The sequence below is a fragment of the Idiotropiscis lumnitzeri genome, chromosome 3 (genome assembly GCF_059441095.1).
Source record: "Idiotropiscis lumnitzeri isolate Australia: NSW breed Sydney's pygmy pipehorse chromosome 3, RoL_Ilum_1.0, whole genome shotgun sequence".
Lineage (NCBI taxonomy): Eukaryota > Metazoa > Chordata > Actinopteri > Syngnathiformes > Syngnathidae > Idiotropiscis > Idiotropiscis lumnitzeri.
This window is the reverse complement of record NC_142393.1, coordinates 27,842,267-27,858,874: the sequence shown is the minus strand read 5'-3', so window position 1 is coordinate 27,858,874 and position 16,608 is coordinate 27,842,267. Positions and strand designations below refer to the sequence as shown.

Sequence of the window (16,608 nt, the reverse complement as noted above, 5' to 3'; positions counted from 1 at the left end):
ATGGATTCTTCTGAGGAAAGCGTGTATGAGAACCCAATGATCATCTACGAGAACCAGACATCGGGCATATATGAGATGCCATACGAGGATCCCTCAAGTCAAACACCAGTGTACCAAAACACCGGTTGGGCCTCTGGAGGAATACCAAACCCACCTGTGGTCCCAGCACCCCCGCTTCCGAGCAAGGAATCCCGCAAAAATTCTTCTTCATCATCATCTTCATCTTCATCATCCTCTTCACATGGGGATGACAAAGGGAATGAGGAAAACACTTTGTCTGGTGAGGAAAAGCCAGAAGTTGTAGCGAGTAGCAAACAGTCCAAATGGGGGAGTGTGTCTCCAAAAATGGTGGTGGACTGTGGCAACTTGGTACGTAGAGCCTCATCATCGTCAACATCATCTTCATCTGCATCCGAGCAAGAGGGACCCAAGTTGAACCTAGTGCCTGAGAAGGACAAAACTAAAGTCACCCTGTTTGCGAAGGTAGGTATGATTTGAGAGGATTTTTGTTGCATGTGTAGGCCGCTGGTAGTGTAGTGCTACACATGGCTGATCAGCTTGCGATTGATTCTCACTTAAGAACTTATTGTAGGCGTGAATGCTTGTTTGTCTATCTATGCACCTTGTGACTGACAAGCTATCAGCTGTATTCACTCCCACAATGGCTCAAATGCCCGTTTGTAGCTGCGCAAGTCTATGAAAATACCGAAAGAAAGAAAACCCCACCTATGTATACATTCTAGCTTGATTTCATGAACCCTTAATAAGTGTTACCAACTATCAAGACCCCCTGTTAACATATTAAACATTATGCTATAACTATATCATAGGGAGTTGCTATGAGTCCAAATATAACTTGAACTGGTGAGAATGTTGTGACTCTTTCAAGGCAGGTTCCTGTCCAGTAGCCACGAGAGCCACGTGATCACGCAATAACGAGGCTAACTGCTGTCATTGCCGCATCAGCCCTTTCTGCACTAAAGTCCAAACGCACCGCCATATACAGGACTTATAAATCTGACACTTTGAACACTCCAGCGTTGTAAATGAAAGTAATATAATGGGAGGTTACATTGCATTGGAGTGAAGATAAGTCATTTGGACTGTTGGTAATACTCATGTTGTAAAAAACAATGAGCTGAGGTCAGCGCATTGTGGAGCAAAATGAGGAGTGTGGTGTGGGTGAACCATAGGTGGGTCTGATGAGGATTCATTTAACTTTGTTGCAGTGACATCTGCTCGTCTTTTGGTGGTTGAGGCCCACCCTGGCCCAACCCAGGGGGCTATTTTTGACCCGTACGTCATGCCCCACTGCTGAGTCCATGGGTACAAACTGAACACCTCTCTCCTTCTCTCTAGCGCATGCACACACACACGCACACCCCCGCACACACCCACATCCACACACACACATACACACGCAAAGAAACCACCCCTCTCTTTGGTTCTGTCACACACACGTCGCTGGCAGTCATCAGCTGACTGTGACAGAGCTACTATAGCACCAAACAGGCGACAATTAATGGACGTGGAGTCCAATTTGCAAACACAAATATACATTTGTGGAGCCGGGACGCACAAGCAGCATTTTTGTGTGTGTGTTTGACTATGACAGATATTCCAGCAGAGGAAGATAAGGACCCAGACATCGAATTGTTCGTCAAGGTGGGGTGTTGATAAGTGTGTGTGCAACGCTGCAAATACAAAGATAATGTAGGCTCTGTACAGGACGTAATTTTGTTGTGTTGATTTGCCCCTGTGTGAACATGACACCCACATGCATGGACAATCACTCTCTTGCCCTCTCACTGAATTATTAGCTGAGTACTTTCCTTGTGGAGCGCTGCAGCTTTAATGGCCTTGGGTTTGGCTTATGAAGATTTTACAAGTGTTTGTTTTCTGACTTCCGACAAATGGATTATGAAAACCGATTAGACCACATCAGACCCACATCACCTCGCACCCTGTTTCTTTCAAGGGATCTTTTCTTTTGGCAACAAATGAGGTACATCTGCATAAGATGAAGGAATCAAATACATAAATGACATAATTTATTCAGTTTTGACATTTTATGAATCTATGTAAGGGGGCAAAATATTATGAAGAGAGCAGCACTTGGTGTAGTGCAGTGCAGTGAAATATTACTGCAAATGACAAAATTATTGGGAAATGACCAAGTATAATAATCAATATTAAGACAGATAACTGATACAGCTCTTGAAATGAATCTCAAGTAATTGTGTGCCTACCGGTGATCTTGGTGTATTTTGTCAGGTGTCCTATGAATATTTCTTGAATCATATTAAGAGTGGATTCTGCTGCTGACAGGAATTTCTCTGGTTTAGCTAAAGGGTCTTGTTTTATTAACCATATTGCAACATATTTACTGCATAACTAAAACAGTAACTCATTTTGTCTTTATTTATGCATCTAGTATGAAGATGATGATAAGATTTTGTTTCTTTCCATTACCTTTTTTACACATGTTTTATTACTACCGACAAATGAGTTACATAATCATTCATGCAGTGCAGTCTATAAAATACACAATACTTAATATTTTGTGTGATAATCAAAGAAACAATGGATGTGGTCGAGTTAAGGCAAAAATAGCTATTTCTCATTAATCGAAAACCGCAGGAAAAAGTGGTAGGTCTCGTTGAGCAGTCAGGCAACTAATGGAAGCAATGTGGATTATTTATGCTGGGTTTAGGCTCGTATTACGTGTCCTATTGCACACACTCCAGCAATGACATGCACGCCACCCCATTTCCCTCGTGCAAAAAAAAAAAAAAGGGCACTGATTCTTTTTCAAAATATTCTGTGTGGCCTGTCAATGCTACACCAATTTGTGAGACAAAAAAAGACACTCCCTGCATTGTGTCTTTCATCTATTACTGTAAAAGCTCAATTGTGTGTATATGTATATGTACAGGCTGGCAGTGATGGGGAGAGCATTGGAAATTGTCCATTCTCACAACGTCTTTTCATGGTCCTTTGGCTGAAGGGTGTGGTCTTCAATGTCACCACAGTTGACCTCAAAAGGTAGGAGTCATGATGGCACACTATCTATCTATTACATCGGTGAACATACCAGAGGTGGGCATCCTCAGTCCATACCTGTCAACTTATACGGTTTCCCCGTATTTTATACGTTTTTTGACAATTTCTAATCACATACGGCATATAACGACTTTTATACGGGAAACCACAAAAAAGTTAAACAAAAAAAAATCCCAATGACGTTTCAGTCCAGACCGATATCGACTCGCCATTCGGATCCAACCGGTATCGACTGACGCTTTTCGGATAAAAAATGTCTCGTCTCGTCTCGTCTCGTCTCGTCTCGCTGGTCCCTGACGACGATTGGCGCAGCGAACCAGCGAAAGTTAACACAGAATTTTGGCCTAAAATCTTTGAGCTGAAAACTGGATTTGGCCAAGAGCGTTTCCCCCTCATCCGACAGCTCTACCAAGTGCTCCTGTGCCTGCCTCATAGCAATGCTGACAGTGAGCGTGTGTTCAGCAACGTCAGAAAGATTCACACCGAATATAGAAAGACAATGGGCACTGACACTCTTACAGCTCTACTCCAGGTGAAGTTAAACTGTGATGACCTATGCTTCAAAGTTAAACCATCTCGGGAGCAGATTATGTCAGCAAAATCATGCACATCGGAATATAATAAAAAACATTAAACGTTAACACTGACTATGAAAATAAAGGTGAAATTGTTTATTTGAATACATGCTGGGCCTGGAAGTACAATGCAAGAATGTTATGCAAACTGCCTTTATTATTTCCATTACATTGTCTTTCTTGCTAAATACTTAATAGTGATAATAAAATATAATTAAAAAACGCCGCGATTGTGTTTATAAGGTTTTTTATCCATTTATAAGGGGAACTACACTGGTTTATAAGGGGAGTCACTGTCCGAGGTTGACAGGTATGTCAGTCTGTCACTAAATTTCCGTCAGTATTTCAATCCGTCCCTCGTCTGCGACAGGCAATCGGCATTGATAACATAATTTCCATGTCTCATGCAGAAACACTTGGAAACAAATGAGATACACGCACACACACGCGCACACGCACACGGGAAAATAGGACCCAGATTGTATTTTTTTTTTGCCCGTATGTGACCTGTATCTTTTTCTTTTTATGGCAGTCTGAACGGCTAAATTTAAAAATGTTCAAATTCGACTTCGGCCACTTTCATATAGGGTCCTAAATTGGAGACGTAGGCTAAGGGATTCTTTTGGGGGACGTAACCACAGCCAAACGGCGCATCCTTCATTGACGTCATCCGTTGCCCAAATTGCGCTCCGCGTGGGCGGAGAGAGAGTGCTGGCAGTAGTTTTGAGCAACGGCATTGACTTTATATTTGACTTTAATTTAAATATCCTCTTGAAACATGAAGAATAAAATGGACTTTTGTGGTGTTCGTAAGAATTCAGACATTATTTTTTTTTCTCACGGCAATGACGAGGCGTCTCCAAGAAATGAAATTGAAAAGCCTGGCCTTATTACAGTGTATTTATATCTCCTATCGAAATGCCCCGACACGCTGGACCACATTTACTTCCGCAAACACCACGTGGTGAGTGACGTAATCTCTTCTGCACACGCGGGTCACTGGGGACGCATATGCAAAGTCGATTTGTAAAGTAAACATAACCCTTTTTCACATGATGGCCCCACTTCTCAGCGGTGTTGATTAGTGCAGTATTTTTTATTTTTATTATTAATTTTATTTTAATAAAATGGAGTATAAAACGTGTATAGATATTTAGAGATTCGGGGAGTAATAAAGGGTTAATTCCATTTTACACGAAAATTCAGGTTACATCGCCAGCAGAGAAACTTAACTCTTTTGTATTATATTGAGTAATATGTGCAATAATACTTTTGTCATGATTGGAAGTCAAATGTAATTACAAAAATGAAAACTGCAGATGCATCGTGATTAAGAACACAGTGTGAAGGAAGTGTCTTCCTCCCCATTAGGAAACCAGCTGACCTTCACAACCTGGCCCCAGGGACACACCCACCCTTCCTCACATTCCAGGGGGAGGTGCTAACTGATGTCAATAAAATAGAGGAGTACTTGGAGGAAATGCTGGCTCCACCAAAGTAGGCCTTGCATAGACACACACACACACACACACACCTACAAACACACTCCCATGCACGCATACATGATATGAAGCAGGACTCCTTGGTCAAAAATGGTTCAAGCATTTCCGTCCTCTTCTCCAGGTATCCCAAACTCGCAGTGAAAAATCGTCTATCCAACACAGCAGGAAACGATGTGTTTGCAAAATTCTCAGCTTATATTAAAAACACAAGTCCGAATAAGAATAAGGGTAAGTTGAACCACTAAGGTTTGTAAGCATTGCCATCCCTGTGCTTCTGTTATCTTTTGACCTTGTTGCCCATGTTTTTTTTCAGCATTAGAGCAGAGTCTCAACAAGGCTCTGGCAAAACTGGATGAGTATCTGTTGAGCCCCCTACCCAACGAGGGTCACCTTGTTGATAGAGAATCTACACGCAAATACCTGGATGGTGATGAGCTGACTCTGGCTGACTGCAACCTCCTTCCCAAACTTCATGTTGTCAAGGTAATTTGTAGCAATTCACCGTCCTTGGTTGCTGCTTTGACTGTTGACCATGGTACTCCAACTAACTCACAGGTTGTGGCGAAGAAATACCGCAATTACGACATCCCCTCCCAGTATAGAGGCGTGTGGCGTTACCTTGGTAACGCATACAGCAGAGAGGAATTCACCAACACATGCGCAGCTGATGTGGAAATCGAGTTAGCGTATAAAGACGTTGCTAAGACACTCGGGAAATGAGCCACAAAATCTCTGTCATACTTTTCAAAATGATAAATTGATTAATTGAGCATCTAACACGATTCAGTGTTGTCATTAACTTTTAACTCTGTCTGTAATCAGACTAACTTGCTAGTGTGATGCCATGCTATTTCTTGGAATAAAATTTGATGAATTCTTGTTTTCCCAAGATTAACTAAAAAAGAACATGCCTCGTAGATTACTTTTGTGACCTAACCCATCATCTCTGGTCTTGTGAAGGTTGCTTTATAACTTTGTAAAATGGAACCATTAATACAAAATGATAACATGTTTGAGCCATCACTTTTGCGGTTAACATACTGTGCTGTAAAAACCACTCCTAAGTTTGTATTTAAACTAAAAAAAAATGGTACAACATTCGCACACGTCCAAATAAACAAGTACATTTAGTGTATGATCTCACAGCATCACATTTTATTGCTTTGTGTCTGGCTGGACATCAAATTTCCCTCTTTCTATTGTACAGCAAATTATTATGTATTGTTACAGTAATGTGAATTTAGCATGCCTGAACTTCTGTGTGACAACAGTACTACAAATGCCTGTGACTAAATGCTTATAAATCCTTTTTCATGAAAACCTCTGAATGCAGTGCGCTGTATGTCTCTTTTTTGAACAATGTAGCTCCAGTATTTTGTCAAAGAGGTTGTAGGTTGTGGTTGTACCCTGGAAACTGGGCCATCTTGGGTATGATGTGATCTAACATGTAAGTACCTACATGTTCTAGGAAAAATACACAATGAGAATGAGCTTTGTCAATGTTTTATTTGTAGAAATTCCTTCCCCCTTACAGTACATCACACTATTCATCCTCTTTTTGAGCCTCTTTGAAATTAGCCAGATGTGAGAGGACTGTCCTGTCTCATGCAAATGACCCAATGCTCACCCTGCAGCCGCTCCACTACGTGGTGTGCCAATTTGAGGATGGCTTTTGTGAACATGGTAACAAAGGGCGTGGCTAGGGGTGGCCACCTGCTGAGGCTGGACTGGTGGCCAACCACTGGCTGGACACACAAAGACAAAGAACCATCCGCAACCATTCTGGTGCAGCACTTAGAAGAAAAAACTCAAAGTAAATTGATTTTCATTATACCTCTCTATCTAAGTCCATCGCTCCTTTAAAGGGCGTCGACAACAGACTACCAGAGTGCTCTGTCTTGCGCTGCACTTTCAAGTTGATTCCATGTCTTTCCCATCCTCTTGAAGATGGCATCGGGGTCGCAGCAACACATGTTTCTTCATTATATCCGAAAAGTTTGTGGCTCCCATAGAATATTTCATAAAACGGTCCCTATGGCAATTTAGTAGCTGACACTAATACAATGCATCCCTCTTCACTTGCCGTACAGTTAAGCATCACAATCAGAATCAGAATCAGAATCAGAAATCCCTTTATTGTCATTGTACTCTAGTGTGCAACGAGATTAGAGAACTCCCCTCTCCAGTGCCTGAATAGAGTATATAAAGTACAGTGGAACCTCGGTTCTCGAACGACTCTGTGGTCGAACAAATCGGAGTTCGAACAAAAAAAAAGAGAAATTCTTGCTTCGCAGTTCGAACAAACCTCGGAGTTCGAACGCCGGTATGACGCGTGAGTGCGCACGCGAGGGTGGGGGCTGAGCGGCGTACGGGTGTAGATCGCTCTCTTTCTCTCTTTATGACCAACTATTGTCGCGTGCGGACGTGCTGCGTTTTGCTCTCGCGTTTTATAGAGGTGTACGAAGTGTTTTAGCCCCTAATCATGCCTCCAAAGAAAGTCAGTGCAAGCAGCAAAGGAATGGTTTCGGTGTTCGAACAATTCGCTTTTCGAACAGGGTTCAGGAACGGATTATGGTCGAGAACCTAGGTTCCACTGTATATAAAAACACATCACGTTGCTGTTCTGCAAGGTAAGGGTGGTCTCGTGTGTGTGTGAGAGTTCAGAATGGAGATGGCTCTCTGAAAGAAACTGTTTCTCAGTCTATTGGTCCTCGATTTGATGCATCTGTAGCGCCTGCCAGAGGGCATCAGGTCGAACAGGTGTGAGTTTGGGTGGGTATTGTCTTTGACGATATTGAGAGCCCTGCTGAGGCACCGGGCGGTGTAGGGGAGAGGGCAGCCAATAATCCTTTGCGCTGTTTTGACTGTCCTCTGGAGCCTCACTCTGTCCGCCTCAGTGCAGCCGCTGTACCAGGTGGAGACACAGTACGTCAACAGGCTCTCGATGGACGAGTGGTAGAAGGCCAGCAGCAGCTTCCTGTCCAGGTTGAATTTCCTGAGGACTCTCAGGAAGTGCAGATGCTGATGGACCTTCTTTACCACTGCTGTGGTGTTGTGTGTCCAAGAAAGGTCATCGGAGATCTGTACTCCCAGAAACTTGAACGTGTGGACCCTCTCCACACACACGCCTTCGATGCAGAGGGGGGGGCGGCACCGTCTTGTTCCTCCTGAAGCCTGCTGCCCGCTGTCAGCCGCCTTCTGCCTCTCGAGAGTTGACCCAACTTTGGCATGGCTAAATGTCCGAAATATAACCAGTCAGGGTTCGTGCGCGCATTCATGCTCTTGTTCGCCTCAACCTGACTAAGTGGAGACTCAATCGTCAAGGTATTTTGCATTTTGTCCAGGTAATCACTTGAGCTCACGTTTGATGTCAATAAATTCTAACTATTGTGCAAAACGCTTTTATACTTTCACAGGTTGACATGGACAATGGTAGCAATTGGTCGCTGTTTTAGACAACAGAAATGGGAAAAAGAAAGCAATATGACCTCGAGTTCCTCCCTGCTGTTGACTCTTGAGACCGGAAAAAAAAATAACAAGCCAAGCAACAAAAGGGGGCATGTCAATTTATGCAAAATTTCGTCACACAAAAAAAATATTAATAATACAATCAGAGCATTTTCGGAGCGGGGGTCATTTTAGTATTGTTGTAATTTTTACATGCAAACCTATTATATACGTGCCATTGTTAAACTAATCCAAATGTTCCTTTCAGGGGAAAAAAGGGGACGGAGGATATTGTCACCCTTCACGTTCCCATATTTTGCAAAGCAGCAAAGAATAGAACAATCCAGACAATATATTTTCCTAATTACAGTAAATATTTGGTCGAAAAAAAATAACTTGTTGGCAATAAATACAACATAATAATGCTGCGTTACAACACTGCGCAAATTAGTCAACTGTGGGCAACCCGCAGTAATTTATTTTAATAGTAGGCCAGAAACCCCCCAACATTCGCCCGTCACACATTTTGGATTCCAACCCACCAATTAAACTTAATTTCTTTATTTGTTTGCTGTCAAACGCAAGAGGGCCCACTTCCCCGCCTGATGCAGGTTGTAGTCTGTTCCCAAGCAGAAGGTGGCAGTAAAAACAATGCATTCATTGAACGGATTCTCAGAGAGCGTCTGGTGTTTTTCGTCGCCATTTTTATGTTTCACAGATTGCATATTTAATGCACAACAATACCAATTATCGTCATAATGCAAGAACCAATAAAATATTTTCAAATAAAAACCTTGCGTAAACATAAGAGAATTCAAAATTTAATTGGTGTCGAATGTCGTTTTACGCTTTAACGGGATGTCGACACTTGCAGACGGTTCCTACACTCGATTTTTTTTTTTGCTCGTGGGCAGAGCGAGCAAGGGAGGCTCGTGCGTTGTATCTGGAATTACAAGCCAGGCAGCCAATTCATGATCCCCTTCGTCCATATTTATGTATGCTTAATCAATTCCCGATCGAGCCGTCTTGCAATAGACTCCCAACAAAAAGTGACACATGGGGTAAGTTCGTGACACTCCTGCTCGTTCTGCGCTTGCTTACTTGTCATTGCGGGGGTTCTCGTTTCGTCATGGAGTGAGTGGTGGTCGACCGAGGCCACTTTCAGCCCCAGACGTTTCTGTTGTCGCCCTAGAAGGCTGCACCGGAGCTGACCTGGCACGCCTTTGCACAACTAAAGGGGCTGCAGACCACTGGCGAGCTAATGTTAACACGAGCTCGTATTCACTGTTTGTTTGGCGTCGCGCGTAAGGGCTCCCATTGTTTTTATACAGCAGGTGTACTAGCTAACGTAGCGTATTTTGAGATTCACCCGCAGTAGCATCTTCCGATGATCTTGTCGCAGGGAACGTCACCGTGCTCATGTCGTTGCCGTTCAAAATTTCTCGTATCATACCGCAACCAACCCTGTTATTCTACGGACACGTTAGTACATCGTTCTTATGACCTCTTGTGCTATTAGATCTCTCCAGCGCGACTTGCTACTTTCCTCTCGTGTTTATGTTGATATTTATGTCCTTTCCCCAACTAGAAACAACGTTCAGATTTTTATGTGCGGTTGCTGTCACCTGCCAGGTGAGCTGTTAGATATGTGGTAGGGCTGGGCGATATGACCTCAAATCCATATCGCGAGAAATTGAGCAATTTTACCTCGATAACGATAAATGCACGATAAACTCCCCCCGTGGACTAAAATCAAAATAAATGCAGGAAATTCATATTGACTGTTGTTTTTATTGACCAACTGGTACACATTACTTTCAATGAAAAATAAAAGTACAAAAATCATTTGTATAAACATTCCAAATGGCTTGCTTTGCATGACTTGAACAATGTCACAAAGAAAAAGGGTACCTCTTGCAAAATCTTTTTCTGCAAATAGATTGCGCCAAGATGCTGTCATGATGTAAATAATGCCAAATTAAAAAAATGCTAAATAAAATGAAAGAAAATGTCAATGCAAGCCAAATAAACAAGTGTGCATCATCTGGGAAAATGTGCCGTCTCGAGTACTCTGGTGCGCAGTCGCCACTTGTCATCTATGTAATGCACAGTCAGGCTCAATCAGGGATCCATGTTGCGACCCGACCACAAGTCGGATGTAGATGCAAAATGCTTGACATGTCTAAGCTCCCGGCCTAATGTAGTCCATATCGGGAAATACGGCTTTCATGAAGCGTTTAAATCCTGTGCGCGCCACTGGAACTAGAGGAGCTTTCTCTTTAGCCATGTGCTAGGCTATCGCGTCCACCTCTGAGATGTTCTCTCGTTTGGTGTCGCCTCCGTTAATGGGCTGTTGTCACTTGTCGAACCTTGCTTCTCACTTTGAACTTTCAGCACAGCATGGTTGTGTTGTGGGTGGTGAAAAAGCTTCTGGATTTGAATCGCCAGCTACGACCGCGTGTCTGTTTTCTTTCTCGATCAGACGGGTGGAGTCACGTGACTAGAGGCGCTGTAGTCGTCTTAAAGGGGCATGAACATTGCCGCAGACAGAAAAGGCTTTTCTTTTTTTTTTTAAACACCGAATTTACCGTCATACCGGCAAAATGATTTCGGTCATTGTAATAAATTTCGGTAACGGTAACTTTTCGGTTTATCGCCCAGCCCTAATATGTGGTCTTATTCCTTGAATTGTCGAACCTGCTTTTTGGGTTTGTGGTAGCCTTTACACTTCTTTTGTTTTGCCGTTTTACGTGCATGCTTCCCATGTGTTGGAGAACACGCAAGACCAGCAAATCACGAAAGTCATATCAGTCTACAAACCGGATAAGACAGATAATTGAACTCATACAACTTTTTTTTGGCATTGTAACAGGAACAATCCCAAAAGCACATTTTTATGTTTTTTAAGAGTTCAGACTTTAAATCACAGGTACTTATTTATATTTGTGTCATTAAACTGCCCCCGCCCCTCAAAATGTTAGTGTAAAGGAGGATCTAAAAATGGCTGGCACTGAAATAGTGATTTACATAGAATTTTTGCATCTCACCCCAACTCGTGGATGGGAGCCGTTTCTAGCATACAGTAGGCTACTATCCATACTAAATTAATGAAACATATTAGACACAAGCGAATGCTACAGTTTATCATGAGCATTTATAGGTTAAATGGTTTGTATTATTGTATCATTCAGCGTCACCAAGCAGAAACCTTAAGCTGCAGGCTGGAAACTGATGCAGAGAGTAATGAACATCCAGAGGTGAGCTGCCATCAACAGCACTCCTGGCTTTACAAAGTGCTCTTTCAGCTGCCGAAGCCCTTGGGATTATAAATCCTGGGGAAAAGGAGCTTTGCTTCAGAGGCATGCCTCACTGGCAAGAAATCATAGCCGGTGTGCATGCGTGTGAGTGTTAGGCTGGGCTAGGTTGGAGAGGCAGAAGAAGCCGTGTGGGTATGAAGATGATGAAACGAGGGGGGGCAGAGGGCTTGGCAGAGCTGATGGAATCCATGCAGGGATGTGGAACACTTGGCTTTTCTTTGATTCAAGGGCTTCTATTCTCTCACGTTTGCTCAGAAATGCACCAATTTTGTCGCTTTTAAAATGAGAGAGGAACTGCTGCACCTTCAAACTAAGTAACTGATCCCTTTACTCAACATTTTATCCCCAGTGTTATCACTGGCAGGGCATTCATACAGTAGTACAAAGGTTCACCCGAGGTATGAAATTAAGAGAGGATTGCATTATCTGTGACGTATTGTAGCTGTAAACCTTCACTCAACTGCTGGTGCTTGAATCTCTGTTTTATCACTCCGGTGTCCTGTATGCTTCTGGGTCCAAATTCAGCTCAGATGAAGTTTAAGATAAGGTAGTGGCCCACCACCTTCCTTTTACATTTTGATTTAAAGTCCCTTTCTGAAGCACCCGTGGTTGTCAAATTAACATGGGGGTATCCTTTCAAAACATGCAGTACATGTATATTTGTTTTGATATGATCGAGAATAGGGCTGGGCGATATGGCTGAAAAGTATACAGTAATCCCTCGCTATATCGCGCTTCACCTATCGCTGCTTCGAATTTTTTTTTTTTTTACAGTGGTATTGTGCTCTGTGTAGCGGCCCCTTGGATTTCGAATAAGGACGCAGAGAGTTTCAAACGGGTGTCGATAATCTTTTATCTCTGAACAAGCATGTTCAGCATTTTGCACCATGAAAACAACAGTAAAACACAAATTGTAATAGTAGTTTCACAAATAATTCACATATCAATCATGTATACACAACACTTTTCTCATAAGCTTCGTTAATCAGTGTGGGCAGTCGAAGTTCGATCTGACTCGTCCGTAGCGGCACATCATTTTATCCACAGCTTTAACGTTCATTCAAGTACTCACACGGACCCAAAGGAACTCTTTCGTCTTCTTGTATTAAAAGTTACACAACCCAGTACAGATCTCGCCACACGCGCATGCGCAGTCAATCACAGATCAGAATTATCAAATTAACTACACCATTATTTACAACACAGTAAATTCTAAATTCTAAATCCCTTAGTTTACCTATAAGCACTAAATCTTTGTAAATTCCTAACATAAATTCCTAAAATAAAATATAGCACAATAAGAACTGGCTCTTACAGCTCCTATCAACTCAATGCAAAGGAATGAAGAAATGCAAATGAATCAAATGACACCATTTCAATTTGTCACCCAACTAATAATTTACATTTGTAATATATTTAACATTTTATACACTACCATACCTCATTGCGCGCTCCAAGGGCGCTAGTTAACAGTTCCGACAGTCAGCTATCTTGCCTTAGCTTGGGATACACATTGAGATTCTGAGCTACGGACAATGTAAAATAACGAAAAATCACAATGTCAATTCTTTCCCAAAACAATCAAATGAATGCTCAATACCTAGTGTGTGTTAATATAGATGGAATTTTTACCGCTCCTCTGTCAACACATGTGCACACGTCTCAAAGTGAAGCAACCCGCAAGTTGAATAACAAAAAAAAAGATAAAAGAAGAAATAACAAGCTTAAAAGGAATGCAGCAATGCCACAAGGTGGCACTGCAGGACCACAACTTCCCATCTACACACACAAACAAACCGCAACAATGCATCAAATCAAATGCATTGTAAAATCATTAAAAAAATGAAGCTGACTACTTGGCGGATTTCACCTATCGCGGGTTACTTTTGGAACGTATCCCCCGCGATAAACGAGGGATTATTGTATAGTGCAGTGATTCTCAAATAGTGGGGCGCGCCCGCCTGGGGGGGCACGATGCGATGCTGAGAGGGGCGCGTGGGACCCTGGGGAACATGTTTTTTTGCATGGTTTTGGTACCGAAAAAGGCGGTCTCAGAGAACCCGAGTTTGAGCTCGTCAAAGCTGTTTGTGCCTTTGTTCACGCAGTACTGGTTTAAAAAAAAGTGTCACCCTGTCACGAAGTACTGATTAAAAAAAAAGCTCGTTGACCCGGAAGTGATTTCTTTCGCCGCTACTTTAATGCACTGCGCCAAGCTATCTTGCGTTGTAGCAGAACAGACTTTATTTGAACTATATGTCAGTCCGCGCACAGCAGAAGCAACAAGCTACGTGATGGCAAATAAACGACTCCGCAAACAAGTAGCGTGCTAAACGAGGAGGCGAGCAAGGTGACGCTAAGTGTGCTAATCGCTAAAATGAATTGCTTCGATGTATGTTCGACTTTTAACAGAAGTCTGACTCGAACCGCGTTTGGGCGGAGAGCCAGCAGCTATGAACAGAAATGTTGTATTGCAACCATTACTTGACTAAACATAAAATAAGACGACGGCTACGTTAGCAATTTAGCAGACGCTCTCAGGCTGGAACACAGAAATGGCTGACGTCATCACAACGAAGAGTTTCGACGTCAAACATATTGTTTACATAAAAAAAACGTACAGTAAACATTAAAACTGTTGCTTTATGTTATTTATAAAGAATTTTTGTTTAAAATACCCCTGGCTCTTTTCGTCTTTTCTATATTACGTACCTATTAATAACTGTTTGGTTTGTTCATGTTAATAAAGTTAAAAAAAAAAAAACATATAGTACTGACTACTGAGTTTCGAGATCCTCACAATAGTCGCTCTCAAAATGATATCTTTTTTCTATAAATTTAGCTTTGTTAAGGGATATTTTATTGACAATCTAACATTAATATACAAAGAACATGTACATTAGTACGAAATGCAAAAAAAAAATTGTGGTGGGGGGCGCGAATTGTTTTCTTTTTGGTATGGGGGGCGTGACAGGAACTAATTGAGAACCACTGGTATCGTGAAACATTTTTCAGCTATAAGTATTTCATATCAGTAAATAAGATAATTATTTTTTTTCCTTACCTTTAACAGTTTTGTGTACATTGTAGTGTAATGTGCAATGTCCACTGTTGCATTAATGCTTTTTTTGCATACGATGCTACTCTAAAACAATATTGTTAATTATCCTTAATTAATGTTCATACAATGTGTAGTGAACTAATCCTCTAGCGGTGCATGCATTAGCATCGACCAACCACCTTAGGACTACTTTTTATTTTTTTTGCGGACGTGTCCGTTCATATTTTACTGCCTTATTTTGACTTATGAGTGGGGCGCCGAGCGTCGGACATGGCTAACACTGGCGCTAGCACGTCGCGATAGGGATTTCCTTTACTTGTACACCACGTCTCCACTCTGTGTTTAGTCGATCGGATTAATGGGCATAATATTATCGTATTGTACCGAGTCGACTGGTCATTTATTCGAATGAAGTTACGCATAGGTTCCACCGGAACTAATTCCCGTGCATCTTCGCCTCCTGTCTCATTTCAAGAAACGCCGAGTCATGGCTGGATGTTACTAGATAAACGTCAAGAGTAATCGTTGACGGCGTCTTTGTGGAGGAGGTCAAGTCTGCGAGGTAAATTTGTGAAATACGTCAGCAAATTGACTTTTACGTACAAGTGTCATTTCTTATACGGGAAATTGACGCTGTTTGAATGACAAGGGCTTAATAAACTACAGTATGCGCCTTTGAGTCGTTTGAATGCGTCGCGCCTTTAAATATGCGCGTGAATGCGTTCATTTGTAATTAAATAACATGGTGTTTGTTTAAATGAATGGCATACGGCAATAATAATATATAATATATATGTACATATGTATAGTTCCCTATAAGACGCGCGCCTGCGCCCTTGATGTGTTATCTGAAAAAAAAATCTTTGTTTTGTCCCATTTCCTGCATTTTCTCCTGATCTCACAAACTCTAATATTAGTTCATTTATTTCTCGTCCTTTTTTCTATGATGATGTTACGAGGGTATCATTTGGTTGTCTTGTAAACAGCCAAATTCATACATTTAAAGAGTTGTGTTGTGAGACGTATATGAGACATTGTGCTTTTGCTAATTTTTTTGATTGTGCTTCTTGATAATTTTCATCTGAATTCCTGTACACCTATACATCAAGTGTCAAGTGATCGTTGTGGGGTATGTAACCAAGTCTATTAAGATACAGGGTCTCCATTGCAACTTAGCATCAGCTGCGTGTCTCCCTAAACCAAAAAGTAAATAAAACAGGCTAAAACTCAAGTCATATCAATTTGCTTATTTTTTTTTTTTCATTTAATTTTTGACTTTTGTTTTTTTGTTTTTGTTTCAATATATAGCTACAACAATGTTACAGCAATTATCTGCACCGATGCCTAACAATCACTGGCTCAATTACCTTGACGTATATATTTGATTGTGTTTCTGGCTGCAAACTGAAACTGGAGAGTTTCGACTGTTTGACAAGACATTTAGTTCATTATTAACAGTCGCCTGTTCTATGAACCCACCTCTCCCGAGGAAGGTGTTGTGAATTCACGTGAGACAGACATCAGCCACTGTGACGGGAAGCCTATTTTATATTGAGGTGAAGAATAGATATTGCTTCATAGCTGCTGCATAATTAATGCAAGAACCTGCACCGAGAGCACTTTTACCGGTAGGGTGGCCGAGAAAG

The 16,608-nt window shown here is 41.8% G+C and overlaps 2 protein-coding genes across 3 annotated transcripts in view; both read left to right on the top strand.

Moving 5' to 3' along the window:
- LOC148340699 (chloride intracellular channel protein 5-like) lies at positions 1-6,329 on the top strand. Of its 2 annotated transcripts, none has more exons than XM_088290452.1 (6): positions 1-483; positions 2,936-3,045; positions 5,010-5,135; positions 5,262-5,368; positions 5,454-5,623; positions 5,696-6,329. In XM_088290452.1, exons 1-6 carry the CDS (start codon positions 1-3, stop codon positions 5,858-5,860), a joined length of 1,161 nt encoding a protein of 386 aa, XP_088146578.1. In that variant the 3' UTR covers positions 5,861-6,329. The 2 variants fall into 2 exon arrangements, with proteins under 2 accessions (XP_088146578.1, XP_088146579.1); XM_088290453.1 differs by lacking the exon at positions 1-483 and adding an exon at positions 1,497-1,665.
- A 3,128-nt stretch (positions 6,330-9,457) lies between these two features.
- The window catches only part of mgat5 (alpha-1,6-mannosylglycoprotein 6-beta-N-acetylglucosaminyltransferase), a 63,155-nt gene continuing 56,004 nt past the window's right edge, over positions 9,458-16,608 (top strand). The window contains exon 1 of the mRNA XM_088290120.1: positions 9,458-9,648. The gene's annotated coding sequence lies outside the window, so the exon portion shown is untranslated. The remainder of the gene's footprint in view (positions 9,649-16,608) is intronic.

Excerpts from the sequence above, each read along its gene's own strand:
- LOC148340699 (XM_088290452.1), top strand. The coding sequence starts at position 1 with ATGGATTCTTCTGAGGAAAGCGTGTATGAGAACCCAATGATCATCTAC. Across the intron at positions 5,136-5,261 it reads GAAATGCTGGCTCCACCAAA|GTATCCCAAACTCGCAGTGA; the intron begins GTAGGCCTTGCA and ends CCTCTTCTCCAG. Across the intron at positions 5,624-5,695 it reads CCAAACTTCATGTTGTCAAG|GTTGTGGCGAAGAAATACCG; the intron begins GTAATTTGTAGC and ends ACTAACTCACAG.